General features: G+C 37.2%; 1 protein-coding gene across 3 annotated transcripts in view; it reads left to right on the forward strand.

Annotated features, from left to right (window-relative positions):
• ERC1 (ELKS/RAB6-interacting/CAST family member 1) overlaps positions 1 to 19,041 on the forward strand; it is a 296,882-nt gene that overhangs the window by 83,677 nt on the left and 194,164 nt on the right. For all 3 annotated transcript variants that reach the window (XM_075706947.1, XM_075706956.1, XM_075706964.1), the window contains one exon: positions 3,973 to 4,140. In XM_075706947.1, coding sequence (XP_075563062.1) covers positions 3,973 to 4,140 — 168 coding nt within the window. The remainder of the gene's footprint in view (positions 1 to 3,972; positions 4,141 to 19,041) is intronic.

Consider the following 19,041-nt stretch of genomic DNA (forward strand, 5'->3'; position numbering starts at 1 on the left):
TGATTTCTGACCTGAGCAGGCCCTGGAAGTGGTATGTCTGTCCTGCATTGAATTTATAACCCTAGCAAGAAGCAAACAGGCTCTGCATGAAGCCAGGTGTGCGCACCTCTGCTCCATGGCGTAGTCATGTGATCGAAGTTGTCCAGATAACTGGGAGCTGTACATTCATAAAGAATTCATTCTCAATTCTTCTACAGGACCGTACTGGGTATTGCCGCAATTTGTATAGGAAGGTGAAGAATCAACTCTAACATAATTAATAAGAAATACCAATGTCAAAAATAGAGAAGCAAGTCTTGTGAATTACCACTGCCTTCAAGATCAGTCAGTAAACATAGCTTTTAAGTCATAATTACAGACTATGCTATCAGGAAAACAGCTTTAACTCTTACTGTGTTTATATCATGTGTTCGCAAGATAGTAATAGAATGTCACAGAACTGATCCTTTTTAAAATGTACTCATTTCACGTACTTGGAGACTTCACATAGCAATATCTACTGTAGGATAAAAGCAACATTTCACCTCACATACCAAATATAATTTTATGTCTTCCTCTGTGCATTTCTCAATTAGCTTTGAATTTTGAGTGCTGACATAGATAGAATTACTTCAACATCAACTTTTAAAAAGTAGCTGGCTCTTGTTAGAAACCATAGCAAGCTCTAAACATATTTCAGGATTGATATTCTGTCTGTTCCTTTTGCTGCCATTAATGTAGTCATACCAACAGAGAATAAAAGTTTTGAATTTTGTCATTACAGAGAAATCAAGTCTTGGATGTAACATAGGGGAGGCTGTACTTTCTGAAATAACTGAATGGAGTATGGCTTGGTTCACTGATGTAAATCAGTAGTTCAGCCATGGTTTGAACAGGTGGCAGGTAGATGGGAAGAGTCACTCAGCCTCAGGAAAAGAGTCAAGCACGGTTTTTTCTAAGCATCACTAGCATCTTCCTAAACCCAAGGGGGAATCACCAGTGTCATAATAACCCTGATTGCTACTGCACAGTGAAGGTGATGGTAAAAATGAGAAAAAAACTGTGCAACCTAAGTCCTTTTGACTCAAACTCCTGAGTCAGTTCTGAAACTCGCTGTGGACTTTTGAAAATTTTAGCAATTTCCCTAAGCTATAAGTTGGGAATATTCTTAAAGCTAAGACTTCAATCTAATTACAGAATCCAAGATTTTAAAAAAGGCTTAAGAATAAATTTAAATTAAATATTATGTCTTTTATTGTGTTTATTCTGGTAGTCATTGGAGCTACTAATGTTCTAGTTTTTCTTAGAAATTTGGAATTCTACATGCTTAATGTATGGCTATACGTATTCGGAACAGAGTCATAGAGTATTATTTACTGCTACTGGAAAATTCTGTGAAGACAGATCAATGCTCCCAACACAGTTTTTCATACATGGTTCTTAACAGAGAAGAAATTTAAGTCTTATGTATGGTACTCAGCTGAAAAGAGGTACCTGTTGTACCTGTATCTAGGAAGGTGGGAACAAATGTGCTTATTTTGCTAAAGCTTCATGGGAAATTGGATGGTATGTGCAGGTCAAGTTAGCAAGCCCATTGTTAGACGAAGGACTAGCAGTTGCCTGAGCTGTACTGTAAGATTTTACTTGCTGTGCATAATTAAAGACATGGCAGTCTATTACTGTGAAAGCAGTTAGGTTAACCCAGGGTTAAGACAACACCATCCAAGACGCAGAAGTCAGGAGAAGGGGCGTCAGCACCTCAGTAGCTATTTGCCTAGTTGTTTCCATGTGCAGAGAAAATCTTAAGCTGACTTTGTTGAAGTTGGCATCACCTGACTCCCACAGACCTCAATTCTTGTCACTGTGGGAGGATGCCATACATAAACTGAGCTGACATGAATAAACAAGTGCAGTGTTCTGCCAGGAATAGTGCTAAGGTGATGATTGTGTGTCCTGCCAGCCTTTGAAAATATTCTTGAAAGTGTTTTCTGTGGTTTCCTAGGCAAGGACCTCACACAAATAAAACCAGGAATGCAATTTACCCCAAACCATAAGCTAATATAGAGTTCAAAGAGAATAATCAATCAGAAAATGGAAGGCATTCTGTGGATAAATTTCTGTTTGCAGATGTTCTCTTTTCACTTAATACTGTGCTGTAGATATCTGGACTGTCTCAAATATTTTGCAACACAACTGTTGAGTATGTGGATTTGCTTGCGAGGGAGATTTTCAGTTTCCCTTCAAGAATGAATGAAAGTGACTCTTAGCTTTAATATTAGCAATATCTGGAGAAGAATATACCTAATCAATCTATGAAACTGCATGTTTTTAAAAAGAAGACAAAACCTGATCCACCTGCTAAACTTTTCATTACAAACACTAGCAATGCTATAAATCATACTTGGGTAGTACCTGGTACTCTAATATCACTGCAGAATATACTCCATGCCCCACTTGCTGGGTGAGAGGTCAGGAATGTGATTTTAATAACGTATGTGTAAGTGAGAAGGCTCCAGACATAGAGGTGGCAGTGGGAGTGCAATGCTGATGGGGAGAGCAGGGTAGTTCTTTTCCCCACTGGCAAGTGCTTATTGCTCTGTGTAAAAGGAATCGGACAAAACAGCAAAGGATTTTGTGGGCGGAACGTACTGTAAATGTAGAGCCTTAGAGGCAACTTCTCCATTAGCAAATCGAAATAAAGTGGAATTAGAATAACGCATTAAAACTAAATGTTCCTCAAAATACTGTGAGCATAGTGACTACCTAAATTCTTCCCTAGCTGGAGTTGTCCAAGTCATCTTTTCACTTCATGTCTCTGCTAGCCTGTGCTGTGCAGAAGGACCAAGAAATTCATTGATCACCCTGTTTACTCTGTGTGACTGATGTCCTGTAATGGATTCAGCTAACAGGAACCAAATCTGATACTGTCAAATAAGATTAGCAGCCAAGCTGGCAGATTTGAGCTCTGTCTGAATGCCGAGTGGATAGGGGTCAGTGGGTTTCTTTTGGTATCTTGAGGAGGTTGGTGGTGTTGGATTTCGTATTCCACAATGGTGTGTGAGATTAGTCTGTGCTCTGTGGTGACCTTATTCTCATCAAATTTATATTCAGATAGCTCTGATTCCTTCTCCCATTTCTTTTGTCTTGTGAGCTCTGTGTTTCATTTGTGTAAGAGAAACGCAGAAGGAAAAGCAAAAGCTTCTCAACATGCAGTTTTGAAGTTTTGAGGATACCATAGAATTCCCAGAGTGTGTTTCTGAATTTATTGAGGACATGGGAGCTCTTAAGTATGTTTATGTGTCCCAACTGCACCCACAATATCCTGTACTATGTCATTTGTTCCATTTTGTCTTTAATATAAAACTGCATCCTGCTGAAAACGCATGTTACATTTAAACTATGATGTTGCTATTTAAGCCAAAATATTCTTAGCCATCCTAAGGTAACCCACTTTCCATGTTTTGATCTGCAGTGGCCGCAAAGCCCTCTGCTTTCATTACCTCCAGGCCCAGCTAGTACTGTGATTAAAACTTAGAATATAAAGTGACTGTTTGGTACTAAGAGTCAATGTTTAAATGTCTGAACATTAGTAATATTTCAAATAAAGGGGTCAGTTTTCCTACATATGAGAGAACTTCTCAACAACACATTGTGTTGGCTTCTACTTTGAGGAAAAAAAGAATCCAGACTTCTATGTTACAAGACTGAGTTATGTCAGAAATATGGTTTGAGATTTTCCAAGAAGGAGCACTAGTCTTCTATAATTTGGGAATAAAACATTTGATTATTTTTACTGTTTAGTCTCCTACCACTTGTGATAACTGTTTTATCACAAGCTTATGTATGTTGAAGTCTTAAGGTAAGGAATGTTAGTTTTCTGAATCTATTTGTAATTTGACAGCACTTGCTGCGTTGTGGAAGTGTAGTTTAACTTTTCTAAAATTTCTCTCCTTCAGTGCTAAACAAACCCTGTTTCTGCATGTCTGAATCTAGGTGGATGCGTTACGATTACGTCTGGAAGAGAAGGAGACTATGCTTAACAAGAAGACAAAGCAGATTCAGGAGATGGCAGAGGAGAAGGGGACTCAAGCAGGAGAGATCCATGACCTCAAGGACATGTTAGAGGTGAAGGAACGCAAAGTTAATGTTCTTCAGAAGAAGGTAAGATTGTAGAGGTCTAAGTCAGATACACATCTGTGATGCATCTCGTTTTCTAAGTCTGTCAAAAAGTCTGAACTAGAACTTACATTTTGGCGATTAATGATCGAGTCCATTCATGTAATGGGAAGATGGTGAATGATGAATTTCAGTTTGAAGTTTTGAAGAAAAAATAGAAAGAATTCAAAGCAGAGGTTGTTGCCTTTCAGTGGTTGCATGTGCTGCTTCTGCTTCCAATTCATTATTAACAATGACTGAAGTATTTGTAGGGGGGCACAACATCTGAAAAATCAATCCTTTCACACCCACTACCTTAACGAAGCCACACTGATTTGAAGCACAGAACACTGAATGACTATTACTTCAATATGTGACTAAATGAATGAGGGGTTGTAGCAGTAGAAGCAATTAGGATGATTCCTCTGTATCTTAAAATGTAGACCTTGTCAGTGAAATGGGGGAGGTCTGGACTAGAAAAAGTAGACTCTGTCAGGGAAATTAGAGAGGTTTCCCAAAGGGGATTGAGTCCTAGGGCAATGAATGTCATTATGGATGATCTTTTGCAAATTGCACACAACGTTTCCCAAATGGCTGCTACACATGGTAAAAAGAGAGAAATGCATGTATCACGAGAAATTTTAATTTACAGAATATTTCTTCCTCTGTATTTTTAAAGAAGCTGTTCTTGGAGCTCGTATTCAATGTATTAGGCTGTGAATGTGGGTTTTTTTCTAGACCTTTAAGCAATTCTATGGAATTCTTGTAATTTTAATAGTTCAGAATATTGATTAATTTCTGATGCCTGGCCAATGCCTTTTCTTCTAGTATATAGCTATGAATCATGAGGGTTTAGGTCATGTTCAGTTCTGTTACAGCAAACTTCATGCAGGAATAGAAGTTCAGGCATGGAATTTAGCCATAAATGAGTCATCAATAATTCTACAACAGAGCCCTAATTCCCAGTGTTCATGGCCTCATTTTTTGACTGTTCATTTTTTTAGAAACACAGATTTCTAATTTTTGTGCTGTGCTCTCTCTTCGTTTTCAAAATTGGTCATGCACACTCCAAACATTGATTGAGATCACAGCTGAATGTTTAACCAAGAAGTGGGGAATCTGACATTTGCGTAAATGTTAAATGTCAGTGAGGTTGTGTTACTTCCATTTACTCTTACACGTTTTTTTTCATGTTCTCTTATTTGCTCTACTTAACTCTTTAGGATGATCTTTCATTGGTTCATTTATAGGCAGTGCTAAAGGTTCTCTTTTTACTCATCTTTTACACTTGTTTTCTTGAGACCACTGTAATCCATATTAAGACAGTTTCATTTTCTCTCTTCATGTGGCTAGCCTGTTTTTTGAGGTGTGTTTGCTGTTGCTTTCAAGTAAGAGTACCTGGTCTCTTCACACGGGGAAGTAAGGGCCCAAGTTTCTAGATGTAAAGGTTTTGAGGTCTTGTTCTCCTAGATAGCTCAGCAGAGGATAACACTACCATAATAAACGGCAGTTTGAGTTGTTTTGTAAACCTATCTCTGAGCTTCTTAAACAAAGAAACATATAACCTATCTATAGAAAAATACCTCCTTCCTGCTGCTAACTAGAATCTCATGCAGAGATGTGAATTTGCTTCATTCTTCAAGTTGTTGGAACCACTTCTTTAACATGAACAGTTAAACTGTGAAGTTTTTAAATCCAAAGATGTTTTTTTTCCAGTTTCTATAACTAGCAAACCTAGAATATTTCTATGGAGAATCCAGCTGACAATACTTTTATCTGAGGTTTGTGGTGCAATTTGGAGTTTCTTTTTATTTTTTGTATGGCCTAGGGTAAATGAGCACAAATTCAGTCCTTTAAAGTTTTAGGATTGATGTCTTTAAGTGAATTTTTTAATTGGTTCTCCAGACCTGGAATCTAAGACAACATTTGGGATTTTCTACAGATTGGGCTTTGCATTTTCTTGTTCTTTTCAGCATTTTTCCACATAAAAGCAGAGCTTGAGAAAAGACCTACGGAAGGACAGGTCTGATTTTCTTTATATACTGTGGAAGTCATGAGAAGTTGAATAAAATCTGTTTCAGGTGCTAGAGAAAATTATGAAGTCTCATTTTTATCTGATATGTATGCCTATCCTTTTTTGACTGTACAGATAGCTCTTTCTCCCCTCTGCCTGGAACTTTGGAAGCCTGTAGCTCCTTTCACGTAAATGTGTTTCTCTTAAAGCTTGTAAAATCTGATTTACATTTTCTTTTTTGCATTTCTAGAGTGCACCGTGTTATTAAAGTGCAGCCTGTTTTTTGCTTTATCCAAGTGCTGTCTTTCAGACCTTCCAGGACAGTTCAGAATTTTATTTTCTTAAAAAAAAAAAAAGAAAAAAAAAGTGCAGCCTTTAAACTTTTGCCTCCATGCACAATAGTGGTTTTATTCCTCGCTCTGATTATAAGATGGCATGTTCAGACAGATCAGGTTTTAATCTGTATGTTCTAATTGAAGATCTGGATGGTACAGTTTACAGAGGTCATAGATAGTAGTTTGGGGGTTTTTTTACTGGCTTAGTTATCTGATATTAAATGCTTGTTTTAAGTTTATCAGCATGATTTAATTGGTTCTTAGGCATTTTAATTGGATACGGTGAAAAACTATGAAAGATGTGTGGTACGAAAAAAGCTTTTCCTCTTGTGTAATGTTAAATATTTTTCTATGGATATTTGGAAGCAGCAGCAGCATATAACTGCTGCTTGCAGTTTTGAGGAGGTATGGGGTACAGGTGTTGGCATGTTGAAGGAATTTAACTGAATTAAGAATCAGATTAGTAGATTCTATTCAATCAGATTTTACCAAGCACTCTTTCCTCAGCATACACTCAGATTTGAGGATATTTTTGAAGTGAGTACTAGATTTTGAACACTATTATTTTTTTAATGCTAGGTAAAAAGAAAATTTGTAACAAGAGCTAAAATCATAAAGATGTTGAAAAGAAAAGAATTTATTGAAAAATCATTAGCTTGCATAACTTACCTATTTAGGAAAAGTTGTTTACTTTCTTTTGAAATTTAGAGAGATTGCCTCTACTAGTAATACAGCCATAGCCAAATGATATATGCCTATGTTGGGCATTTGGACTTCTGCTCACAACTTTTTTTATTTTCTGTGACTGTTTTAGATGTGTAATCACCTATTCTGATGACACTGGCAAGAAATTGTTCGGTGTGGTGCCCAAAACTGTGCTATACTAAATTTCTGCAATTTCCGTTGTTGAAACAAAAATGATTTAAAATGCACCCTTTACTATTGGGTCTCTGGATTCATTGACGCAAGCCACTGCATAGTTTGTTTTATGAACTAATAATATCACTGTTGTATTGATTAAAGGTGGTGAACTAGAAAGTATCCTTTCTGGTCATTCCAAAATCCAGATGAAGAAAGTAATGAAAATTTACTGGCCGATTAGAGATCAAATAAGAGACACAAAGAAGATTATGAGCAACAAAGACCTGAAAAATTAACATGACAATTGGCATCACTACTGATACCCAGTAGGCACCAAAATACATGTTCCAGGTTGCTGAGGAAACCACATGCTTCACATTTTAAATTCTGGAATCTTTCCGGTTCTAAGCTCCTACAGTGATGCTGCTTGATAGTACCTTTATTTGAAACAACAGAAATAGGGCAAATGCTAGAAATCTGGAGACTACAGAAATGAGTTTTAGCTTTATGTCTGAAAATTTGATGCAAAAACTTAGTTTTATAGAGCTTCAGCATTTTTTTTTCTCATTTCATTGAAAGTAGATCTTTCATAAAATCTCCTTTTAAGTTGTTAGAACGCCAGGCAAGGGGCAGAACGTCAGAAAATAAAATAGGGACCATGCTGGGCAAATCTGAAATCTGAACATGAAAAACATTAAATTGTGCTTCATTATTATCTTTGCCACATCTGTCTATCTGTGCTGATAGACCAAGATGAAAAGGAAGGGGGGGGGGGGGGGAGCGAAATCAATACTTTGCAATCAAAGCATTTTAGAGAAATAGCACTTGGGACAAAAGATAAGTAACAGTTACTCTGAAAGGGAAAAAAAAAAAAAAGCAGTGAATCAATCACCCCTTGCTTTGGAGGGAGGTCATGTTTTGTCTTGGGGAGGGGGCGTTAACACTCCCTTCATTGTGCAATGCAGCTGCAGGCAAATAAAATGCAAGTTTTAGTGTCTGAACATAGCAGTGGGTTTTGGCAGCTCCCCATGCACTATGTGATAATTGACCTGTGATAAAGTAAAGGAAGAACACAGGTTTTTTGTTTGTTTTTTAATTTGGGTGGCTGTGTTTATCTAGATGTTCCTTGTTTCGCTAATGTGCAGGAAGACTCCAAATGCAATTTTCCTGCTCTTTTTGGATAAGAAGCCTTGCCTTTCTCCAGAGGAAATAAATGCCCTCTGCTTTTCAAAAAGCTTAGATATCAAAATAGGTTATCTTATGCTTAATGATAAGAAATACTGTGTGGCAGGAGAGAGGGACTGCAAATGGAATTCATAACTCAGTTGTTTAAAATTAGTAGTGATCATAGTTACTACAACAGCAGTGTTGGTTTAGAATTCATAACTTTTAAAGTTCAGTGTTTGTACTTTAAAGATTATTTTCTTTCCATTCCCTCATCTGTGCTCCAGCCCTGAAGAGATGAGAGAGCACAGAGAACGAACTGCATTTTCAAACATTTAATTCAGTTTATGGTAGTTTCATCTTCCCTGGTGTGACCTTGAACTTACCTTCCAGATGAATGAATATATGGTTTTCTAAGAATAAATAAAATGCAGGATGGACTTTTAGATAGCCCTTTGAGACTCTCTACAACAACACTGAGTGCTTAAAAATCCTGTAGTATTAACACTGTAGGCAATGGCCTGTTCAAACCTGCAGCGTGTGTCTGAGTCTCTGGTTGTGCAAACTATACAGAAGGGAACAAAGTAAGACTGTCCCAACAAAGATGGTCCGTGTGTACATTTAAAAAGTGGGTGAGCGTATGCCCTCTTATTTAAGACTGGATAAGTTTTTGCCTCTGTAATATACCTGTGGTGAAGCTTATTCTCTGTGGTTTACATGCTTGAATCGTGAACATTTAAGGAGAAGCACCCGTACAGTGCTCCAGTATCATATTGGGTTGCTCATTGGCCCAGCTTCTGCAGGGAGGTGGAAGGAGGGTATGCTGGGCTTTCTGCTCAGCTAGGACTGATGAAATAGCTACTTTTCTTCAGCAACTCTGTAGCTTAACAAGCAGTGCAAGTACAAGAGTATTTCTGTAAATATCTGTCTCTGTCAGAAAAAGACATACTTCTGCTCCTTTTGCTCCAGGTCTCAAGACATGCCACTGAACTGGTTCCAAACCCAGTTCAGAGATTTCAAACACTACAGAAAAGACCTTAAGTCCCCAGGGGCTTGTGCCAGCTTCTGTGTTAAAACTGGCAGATGTGACTTCAAAGATGTGTCCTGGAGGGTCATGAGGAACTTGTCCCTCCGTGTCCCTGAAGACCTCTTCTGCTGCTGTTTTTTCTTTCATTCAAGCCTTTCTGTTACAGGCTTGCTGACTACCACTGAATATAGCAAAGTTGAAATTTATGGCTTTTAGAAATTTCCAGAAGCTGTTCTGTCTAGTTTGTTACCCTCTGTCTCCAAGACGCTGGAGTCCCTTCTCTTTTCAGGAATATCCTCTCTGAATTGCTTTACCATGTGGGATGGGATTTTTTCAATAGAGGTATTATCTTCAGTTAGAGTAATAATAGGAAAAATTAGACAAGCTTTTAATCCTTCATCTCTATCAAAATACCTCTAGATAAAAATCTTGTGGTAGCAATGAAAGTGCCCAAGACGACTGGAGAGGCTTCATTATGTGAGTTTGAATTCAGCATAATTATCCTGTGAGATTTTTTCATTTCTACCATTCAGGAAGATTAGTTCTTTAATTTCCATGTGGGAAATGAGGACACAACACAGAATTTATTTGCATTTTACAGTGAGCCACAGCCACTTTGAAAATAGGATCCTTACCCTTCTGTTTGACTTCTCACTTCTCTGAGAATCCATTGAGACTTTTTAGAGCAATTGCAGCCCAGCTCAGATGGCATGGTGTGTCTTTTTTTTTTTTTTTTTCTTCTTCTATGAATGTACAACTGATAAGACATTATTAGGGCAGGGGAATACGTCAGTTTCTTCATACCACTTTTCAACTCTTTGCTAGTTTAGTTTTCAAAGTGACTGATTACCACACAGATCTTGGAGTTTATTACAGCAACTTCAGGTTCAATGTCAGCAAGATCATTTCCCTCTCAGGAGAGGCTTTAGCTTGTGAGATTTGATCTTTTTTGATTCTTTCTGAGCCATACAATAATACACGTTTTTCTGATTTGGAATATGGGTCCTAAAAGGTCCACAAGGTTAGCTTCAGACACTATTTTCAATGGCAGATGGTTCATAGGTTACAGGTGCTTACAGAGGTGAAAGCATATTCTCCAGAGACTGACCCAAGGAATAGACTTTTGATCTTGCCTAATCCAGATCAGTCATGGCAGATGCCTTGTAGCTTGAAGTGCACTTCAGCATTCTCATTTTAAGGGCTTTTGGTTTCCAAAGGAGCACACGTTTCATGGCTCTAAGGTGGGGGCTGTTGTGGCCCTCACCAGTGAGTTCATAGCCTATGGTAACAGGTATCTTGTTTAGGCTCTAATAAACAGTATGTGATCACTTGTATTAATTGGTGAAATTCCCTTTTGTCTGTTAGATACTTCATACTTAGTTACTAAAAACAATAAATCGCCTCCTGGCCATTCTTGGCACTATAGTGAAGAGTTTGAATTGCTTTATGTTGTTAAACCAGAAGTGGGAGACTTAGTACAGTTGTCCTAAGCACAGACTTCTGCTGCTGAAGAACACTCTTAAGATGTTTTTGCATTGAACATCAACAGAGGAAGCATGAGACTTCCTATTCCTAAGGGTCTTTGTTCAGTTCATTTATAATTTTATGGCAAATTGTTTTCACAGAATCATGGAATGCTTGAGGTTGGAAGAGACCTCTGGAGGTCGTCTTGTCAAACCACCCTGCTCAACCAGGGCCAACCAAAGCTGGTTGCCTAGGACCATGTCCAGACAGCTTTGGAATAGGGTTGCGTAAGAATCACTTTTATTAAACTTCAGAGCAGTGAAATCTGTGAGTGAATTTACTCATAGGTGCCTAACATGCACTTGAAGATTGTTTAGTAAGTTATGTGGGACATCTAAACTAGTGGAGGAGTGTGAGTTAAATTTGAAAAATTGATTATATGCAAAACAAATTCTGTGCTATTACAGTAATTTTTAGTGCACAGTTATGGCTACCAATGCAGCAGCTATGTTAGAGGAACCTACTAGATTCTAAGTAAAATTTTATGCCTGGCAATATTATAAATTAGAATTTATAAATGGAGAATATGCTGCTTTATTTTTATATAACCCCCTCTTCTGCTTGGAAAATTTTGTGATACCATAATAAGAACAAAAACATCTGGATCATATGTAGCATGTGTACCTATATTCCCAGATGTATGGTAATATTCTTTTAAAACATCAAATGTTCTGATGTGTGCAAAAGATAGCAAGCCAATTTCTTGTTTTGAGATCTAGTAATGTAAGGAACATTCTCTCAATTTATATTGATGTTATTAAAGAATCTTGCCTGTTGCCTTTAGTAACTAAAGTACTTGATTTTTTTTTTTTTTTTTAAAGTAAGGAATATCTGCTCCTGCTTTTAGATATATCATTTCAAATGAAGAAGGAAAACAGGACTGTGAGGTTAACGATGTTAGTTCTGTAGTTCAGCTATTGTAGCTGGCTAATGTAGGGTTTTAAACTGATACACATTGCTGTAATAGTGTCACATAAGATTGATAGCAATAGCAAAGTTACAAGAAAACTCCATTGGCGTTTCTGGTATTATCTGTGCTCCAACGTTCCAAAAACTGAAACCACAGTTCAGCAAATCTGTCATATAGGGAAGGAATCTTTTTTTTTTAGTATCTCTCAAAGAGGAGCAGTCTTTTTAATATTACATTGTCTTGTGTCTTGAGATAACCTCTTGATTGGCAAGACAGAACATTACTCATAGGTAGTGGGACTGACAAATTCTGTTTTCTTGAAGGGATCTGGGAAAACAGCCAACTGTGGGGCCTCTTGGTTTCATTATAAATTAAACGTGTAGTTTTTCTGGCAAGATAAAGCTAATAGGCTTTGTTGGTGTATTCACTGTCGTACTAGACAAATACAAAGTTCCCTATGATTGAAGAGGCAGGAAAAGCAAGGGCGTATGCCATTTTTGAGGCTGCTTACATCAGTCTTCCTCACATGGCTTTTCATTGCTCTCTGGGTTGCAAGACTTCACAATTTCCAGCGCTTTGGTCACCAGGCGTCCAGGCCTTTTCTGCCCCTGGGGAGATTGTCTGAGCTGTGTCTGGAACAGACATTAGTGATTGCATTAGCCAACTTAGAGATCTTCATGAGAACAAGGAAGGAGTAGTTTTTCAGTTTAAATCAATAATTCCCTGGATTCAAGAGGGAATTTTGAATCCACTAGGCTAAACAGTCTTCTAACGTGGGTCTCTGCACAATATTCATACAGTCATTAGGACAGTCATAAGGCTCAAGTATATGAATAGCTTTCAAGCCTGTGATTTCACTTATCCAAAGGATAAGAAAACTGGTCAGTACGGAGTAGTGTCACCAGGAGAAACTACGATCACCTTGTCCCAGAATACCATGCATTTGATAACTAGGATGCTCTTCTGCATGATGAAGGGCTTACACACCTTCCAGGAAAGATGGGTGGAGGATGGCTTCAAACACAGAACTTCTGGATAAAGAGGAGCACTCTCTGTCCCTTCCAGCCTTTATTTTGAGTAGAGATTGGAGTGTTGATTTACCTAAAGCAGTCTGTGCTGCAAAATGGGAAAGAATGTAATCAAATGATGGTACTAATTTAATATATTGGGTTCTCAAAGGATTTTTTTTTTGAGCACGCGCCATGAAAGAATTTTGTTTGAGAGTTTGATGTTTTGTCACCTATCACTGTGTGTTCTGAAGTAATTCTGTAAGAGCAGTGATAGCTCAATACTGAAGAATACACACATAGAGACACTCTTACTCTTGCCTTCAGTATTTACAGTACAACTTCCTAATCCCTTCCTATTCATCACTCTATATCCTTTCTAGGAGAATGAAACAGGGCAATCACAGTTGACTGGGCATGTTTTACACTGGGATTAGAAGCATCCCTCCTTTCCAGAGCTCTCCCCTCTGGTTTGGGGCAGTTTCACCTTACAGTATTTCTTTGATCATTTTAATAAATCGGTGATTTGGACAAAGTAATTCAGTGTCTGAATCCAAATCTCATTTAAAATCTTTGTTCAAGTTGTACAGCCTTCTGCTTGAGTGATCCTAAATGATGATGTAAATGGAGTTTAGTTTGCTGTGGGGATTTCTTTTACAGTCAACATTAAATCCCGTGTTCCCATCCTACCCATTGGTCTGCCTCAATGTTTGGTCTTTTCTGCTCCCTGATTTCCATTCTTGGGTATCGCAGTGCTGTGATGAGTTAAGCCTTTTCCTTCTTTGTGTTTTTTCTCATCACCCTTTTTTCTGTAATGAGAGCGTGATATATAGTGCTGTACTATGTATGTATCTAAGCAGGGATGTGTTGGCATTTATGGTATCCTTACTCTGTATAGAACCAAAATCAAAACGTAAAGCAAGTCAGGAGAACAGCATCAGTATTCCTAAGTATATGAGATCAAGTTGCCATAGAATGCAGGGTGTTTTTCACAATAATAATTAATGAAACACTGTACTTGGTTTATCCAAGTAAAACAGTTTAATTCACAATATAGTAGGTTTTTCATGTGACACTTTTTAAATGTTATGTTTGTGAAGCTAGGAACATCAGATCTAAGCTAACATTTACTGGTTCCAATTTTTTCCCTTGTTTTATCATCCTTCCACAATGAAGTAGTTATGGTTTTCTGTATTTTGAACATGTGGGAACCATCAATATGAAAATACTCCACATTACAGTATTTGTATTTTTTCTGTAATGAACTTTCCTAAATCAAATCTGTGCACATTTATTGTCAAAGTCTTTTCTGGGACTTGGAACAGGAATGAACAAATGTCCCCAAAATACTTAGGTTTTTTTAATCCATTTGTATTTGGTAGGTCTTAGGAGTAAAACTTTAGAAAGCATAGTCACTGAGATTGCTTCATAATGTCAGGACACAGCTGAAAGGAGAATTAGCATGATGTTATTCTGCATGATTAGGCCAGGATTTCAACAAAATGGATGTTATCCATAATTAGATTGTGAAATAAATTACCAGATGATTGCAATTATGGTTCTCAGTATAAGTGACATTTTAACATATATGAAATAAATGAGTAATATATAAACTTAGTGTTTCATTGAAGAAGTCTAAATGAATTTGTTTTGCTATTTATGATAGCAGTGTTGTGTTTTGAATTACTTGGGTGAATGACAGTATTGCACTCAAGTTGGAACCAACAAATTGGCTTAACAAACAACCCAGGCTGAAATCTTGGTGGTGGTGGATAATAGATACATTCTCTTAGCTGATGAATACCAGCAAAAACAAGGGGTCACCCAGTGAAGCTTTAAGATAAACAAGTGATAGAGATTTTTTTTATGGATTATGTAATGAACCATATGTACTTAACCAACTTAACGGGCTTACATATTGCCGAAACAAGTATCTTATGAACAGCTTCTATAATTTTGTTATTTCATTTGCATTTTACATGAAGTATTGTCCATTCATATTAAAACCTCTGTGTTTTGAGACATAACCAGTATCAGCGGGTTGGAAAGAGTGCCTCCCCCGGCACCCCTCACTTCAGAACCCTCTCTTGTATTGGCCAGTGTCCATGATAGGATTTTACAATTCAAAGACTCTGCTTTTGACTACATTAGGCTATTGATATTATTGAACCTCCTCAGAATGAAGCAATTTCTTAACTAAATATAACTGTTTTACAGCTGTCTAAGGGATATGACTCAGTGCTAATGTGTAATTTTTTCTAGGCAAATGCTTTGCAACTGAGACAATGTTTAAGAACATATACATTGGCTCCCCTGAAAATGTGAATTTCAGGTCATTTCCCAACTCAAAAATCAGTCTTCAGACTTGGGCTCCTAATTGCTGCTTTTTTTGCCTCCCCCCCTTTGAATTATTCTGGAGTCTCCTTAGAACCTTGTAAGGAAAATCCCTCTCTATCGGTTTTCAGCAACAGCAAACTTTAGCAAGAGGATTGTGGTAGAAGGTTTGAAGGAAATTCAAGCTATTTATTAGCAGGACAGAAGGATTGCAAACATGATAGTAATATTCAGAGAATATGGTTTGAAACATCTGGTTTAAATACTGTTTGTTATAGGGAATACGACAGTACAGAAAAAATTCTTCACTATTCGGAAGATACTAGAGTTCAGTTTATGGTGACTGTTCTTGTTAGTTCTACTTTTCAGTGATCTGTCAGCAAACTGGTGCTACCAGAGGATGATTAGGTATGCAAAGGAAAGGAGGATAAAAGGAAACAAAAGGATAGAAATATCCTTAGAGATTATTTATGTAAACATAGTTGAACTATTTTTCTGGCTGATCTACTTGCAAAGCACCTTGTATGAAAAAGCACTGGAAAGAGAATAGTCTTTTGGATCAGTGTCAGTTGTTTGTTGCTCCTTCACCAAAGGTACAAAATAATTAACTGTCTATACAAGATAAGTCAATTTTTGTTGTAGCAGCACTTCTTCCTGCATACTGTTCTTTAATCGAGTCAACCTTATTGCGTGTGCATGTGAAGTTAGGTTATTAGGTGACCTGCAATTCCTAGATTTTTTTTTTTTAAGCTTTGTTTTCACTGTGTGCAAGTTTATTCCTTTTGAAGCAGTAGCAATGTGCCTGTTTGTGGTCCATACATTTATTTGATAATTAAGGTTTTATTTTAGGTAGAAATCACAAAAATGAATTCTTTGTGTATTCGAAGCTGCATAGCAACAAAGTGCTTTATTTGTAAAGCTAAACACTGTAGAACTTCATGCCAATTCCAAATTCTTTGCAGATTGGAGATCATGAAACTAAAAATGACAAAAGATTTTATCTTTCGAAAGAGCAAGCAACTTTTTTTTTTTTTTTTTTTTTTTTTTTTTTTTTTTTTTTTTTTTTTTTTTTTAAATGGGAGCTATTCAGGATTTTACCTGGACCAGAGTAGCAGTAGATAAGTATGACTGTGTAAGATGTACCACTGTGCTGGAGTTCCCCCATCTCAATTCCTCTTTTTGTCCTGTCCTTCTCCATGCACTCCCCACCTCCTCTAGCCTGGTTCTCTTTCTTAAGCTAGCTGTATGTTCCTCTGTAGCCCGTGGCCACTGAAGGAGTCCTGGTTCGCCGTCTCTAGACTGAAGTGTTAACTGGGACTCCAGAATTTAAACCACTTTAAGGAGAGGGAGAGACACCACCACTGGTACCTTGCATTTCAGTGTCTTTACTTTATGCTTAACAAACTTTACTAAATTAACTGATATGCAAACTACTTGAAGATGATTTTTAGTATGATGATTCAAGGACAAGAATCTCTGAATATAACTTAACAGCAGTTTAACCATATTTATATGAATTGGTTGGATCAGAAAGTTAAAAGAGCATACTGAATGCAGCTGAACTTTGGAAAGAACTCTGATTTGTGTTTGCCAAAATGTTACTGAAAAAAGGGAAATTGTTTTGATCTATCCTGAACTTCAAAACAACTTAAAAATCTCACACTCGGAACAAGACATGGCATGCCTGAAGCTTCAGCATTCATTCAGCTTCAGCACATTGTTGCTAGTCTTGGGAATTTAACCTGTAAAACTAATAGCAAGAACATTACTTTCAGTCTAATTGATTCAGTACAGTAATACGATATTCACTGATGTGACAGACCTTTTTTCACTGGGGACTTTAAAAGCAACACCTGATATTAGAAGTTCAAATGGAGCCATGTGATGGTGAGCTATACTTCCCCCCCCAGGAATTTGCTAATGCTAAACTAAATGTAGATTTTTGCAATTCATGCAGGACTGTTGCAGTGGAACTTTTGCAAGATCTGCAACAGAAAGACAGTTATAATCATGACATTTTCAGTGTGACATTTATAATAGAGAAACTGGAGTTTAATGTTATAAAACTGACCAGTAATATCTGCTTTTATAGGTTTTCATTATGGACTCCAAAAAATGATTTTCAGAAACACAGTAATATTTACAAATCCAGTAGTATAGCTTTCTTGAACAGTCTCTCAGGACTTAAGGTGACCTCTCATTAATACATTTTAGGAAAAAAATTTCTTGAATTCAGATCCATCTCAATTTTCTAGAGTAAATGTCTTACCCGTTCTTCTAAAGCAACAATTTTTTTAGTATGTCAAATACAACAGTGTGATCGTGTCTATTGTAACTGTTATGTTGTCATTCTGATTTTGATGCAAGCCCACCTTTCTCAGCTTCTCAAATACTGTGGGGATCTGGTAAAATCAAGTATGACTGCAGGCTTTCTAAATTTTTGTCATGATATTAGTATTCTTACATTGAAGGGAGTGGCATGTCTCCAGCTAGACAGAATTGTAGCTGTTCTATCATCACATACCTGCTTACTTGCCCACTATCTCTTCCACAATAGCTTCTTTTGTCCTCATGTTAATACTCTTGACATGGACAGAATCACCTCTGCCTGTGATCAGTGAGAATCCATCATTTCCTTGTAGTCATGGACCCTGAAGCTGATGTGACCAGTAGTGCCTTTACAAAACCAAGGAAGAACCGTTTGGAAAGCTCACAGCTTATGTCAAGTTTTTGTTTATTTGGATGGCTATGCCATAAGAATAGAACAGAAAACCTCTCAACCCACCTGATTATTTAGATCCTTTTTACAGTACTGCTTCCACAGGATGAAAGCTCAAAAAAGTGCGAGGCTTAACAGTACCCTGAGATACTCTTTTGTACATCTGTACAGTCAAGGAATATTATCAAGTGTTAAATTGTCTTCTGTATATTCAGTATACCTTAATTGGTTTAGTGGTGGACTTGGTAGTGTTAGGTTAATGGTTGGACTGGATGATCTTCAAGGTCTTTTCCAACCTGAACGATTCTATGATTCTATGATTATGATGATGTCATTACTGATCAAAACAGCCTCTTTCTGGAGCTGCACTGAGGAAGTGAAGTGCAGAATATAAGCAAAGGCATTTTCACCTGTCTATAGGAAAAAAGTACAGTGAAAGATTTGTCTGCAGGTAAGTAATATAGCTAGTTACTACATATTGGACATACATACAAACAGTGGAATATGCGACAAACTGTCTCAAGTTGAAAAAAATTTTGAATTTTAAATGGGCATTTGGCATATTTTAAATATTTCCAAACATTATTGGATCTTCATTTTTCTAAGAGGATTGTTTCACTTTTTTCTTATTGTCTCAGTATGAACTAAGTTAAAGGGCTTTCACCGCTTTTAATTTTTTTCTTTCACCATTTTATTCCTTTTAGAAGGAATAGGAAGAAGAAAATTGAAAGTGGGAAATGAAACATAAATGCAGTTAATTCTGTTACAAGCCACATGATGAAAGTTATCATTGTAAAGTGTCGATCTTAGATTAAAACCAAATATTTTGAAGGAGGAAAAGGTTCTTCTCCCATAACAGGAAGGGGGAAAAAAAGAGATTGAATGACCAGTTTACAAACCTACTCAGCCTGACCTCGGTGCCGGGAAAGATTATGGAGAGGTTCATATTGAGTGAACTCAACAGGCAACTGCAGGTCAACCAGGGGATCAGGCCCAGCCAGCATGCGTTCAT

The sequence above is a fragment of the Pelecanus crispus genome, chromosome 1 (assembly GCF_030463565.1).
Source record: "Pelecanus crispus isolate bPelCri1 chromosome 1, bPelCri1.pri, whole genome shotgun sequence".
Lineage (NCBI taxonomy): Eukaryota > Metazoa > Chordata > Aves > Pelecaniformes > Pelecanidae > Pelecanus > Pelecanus crispus.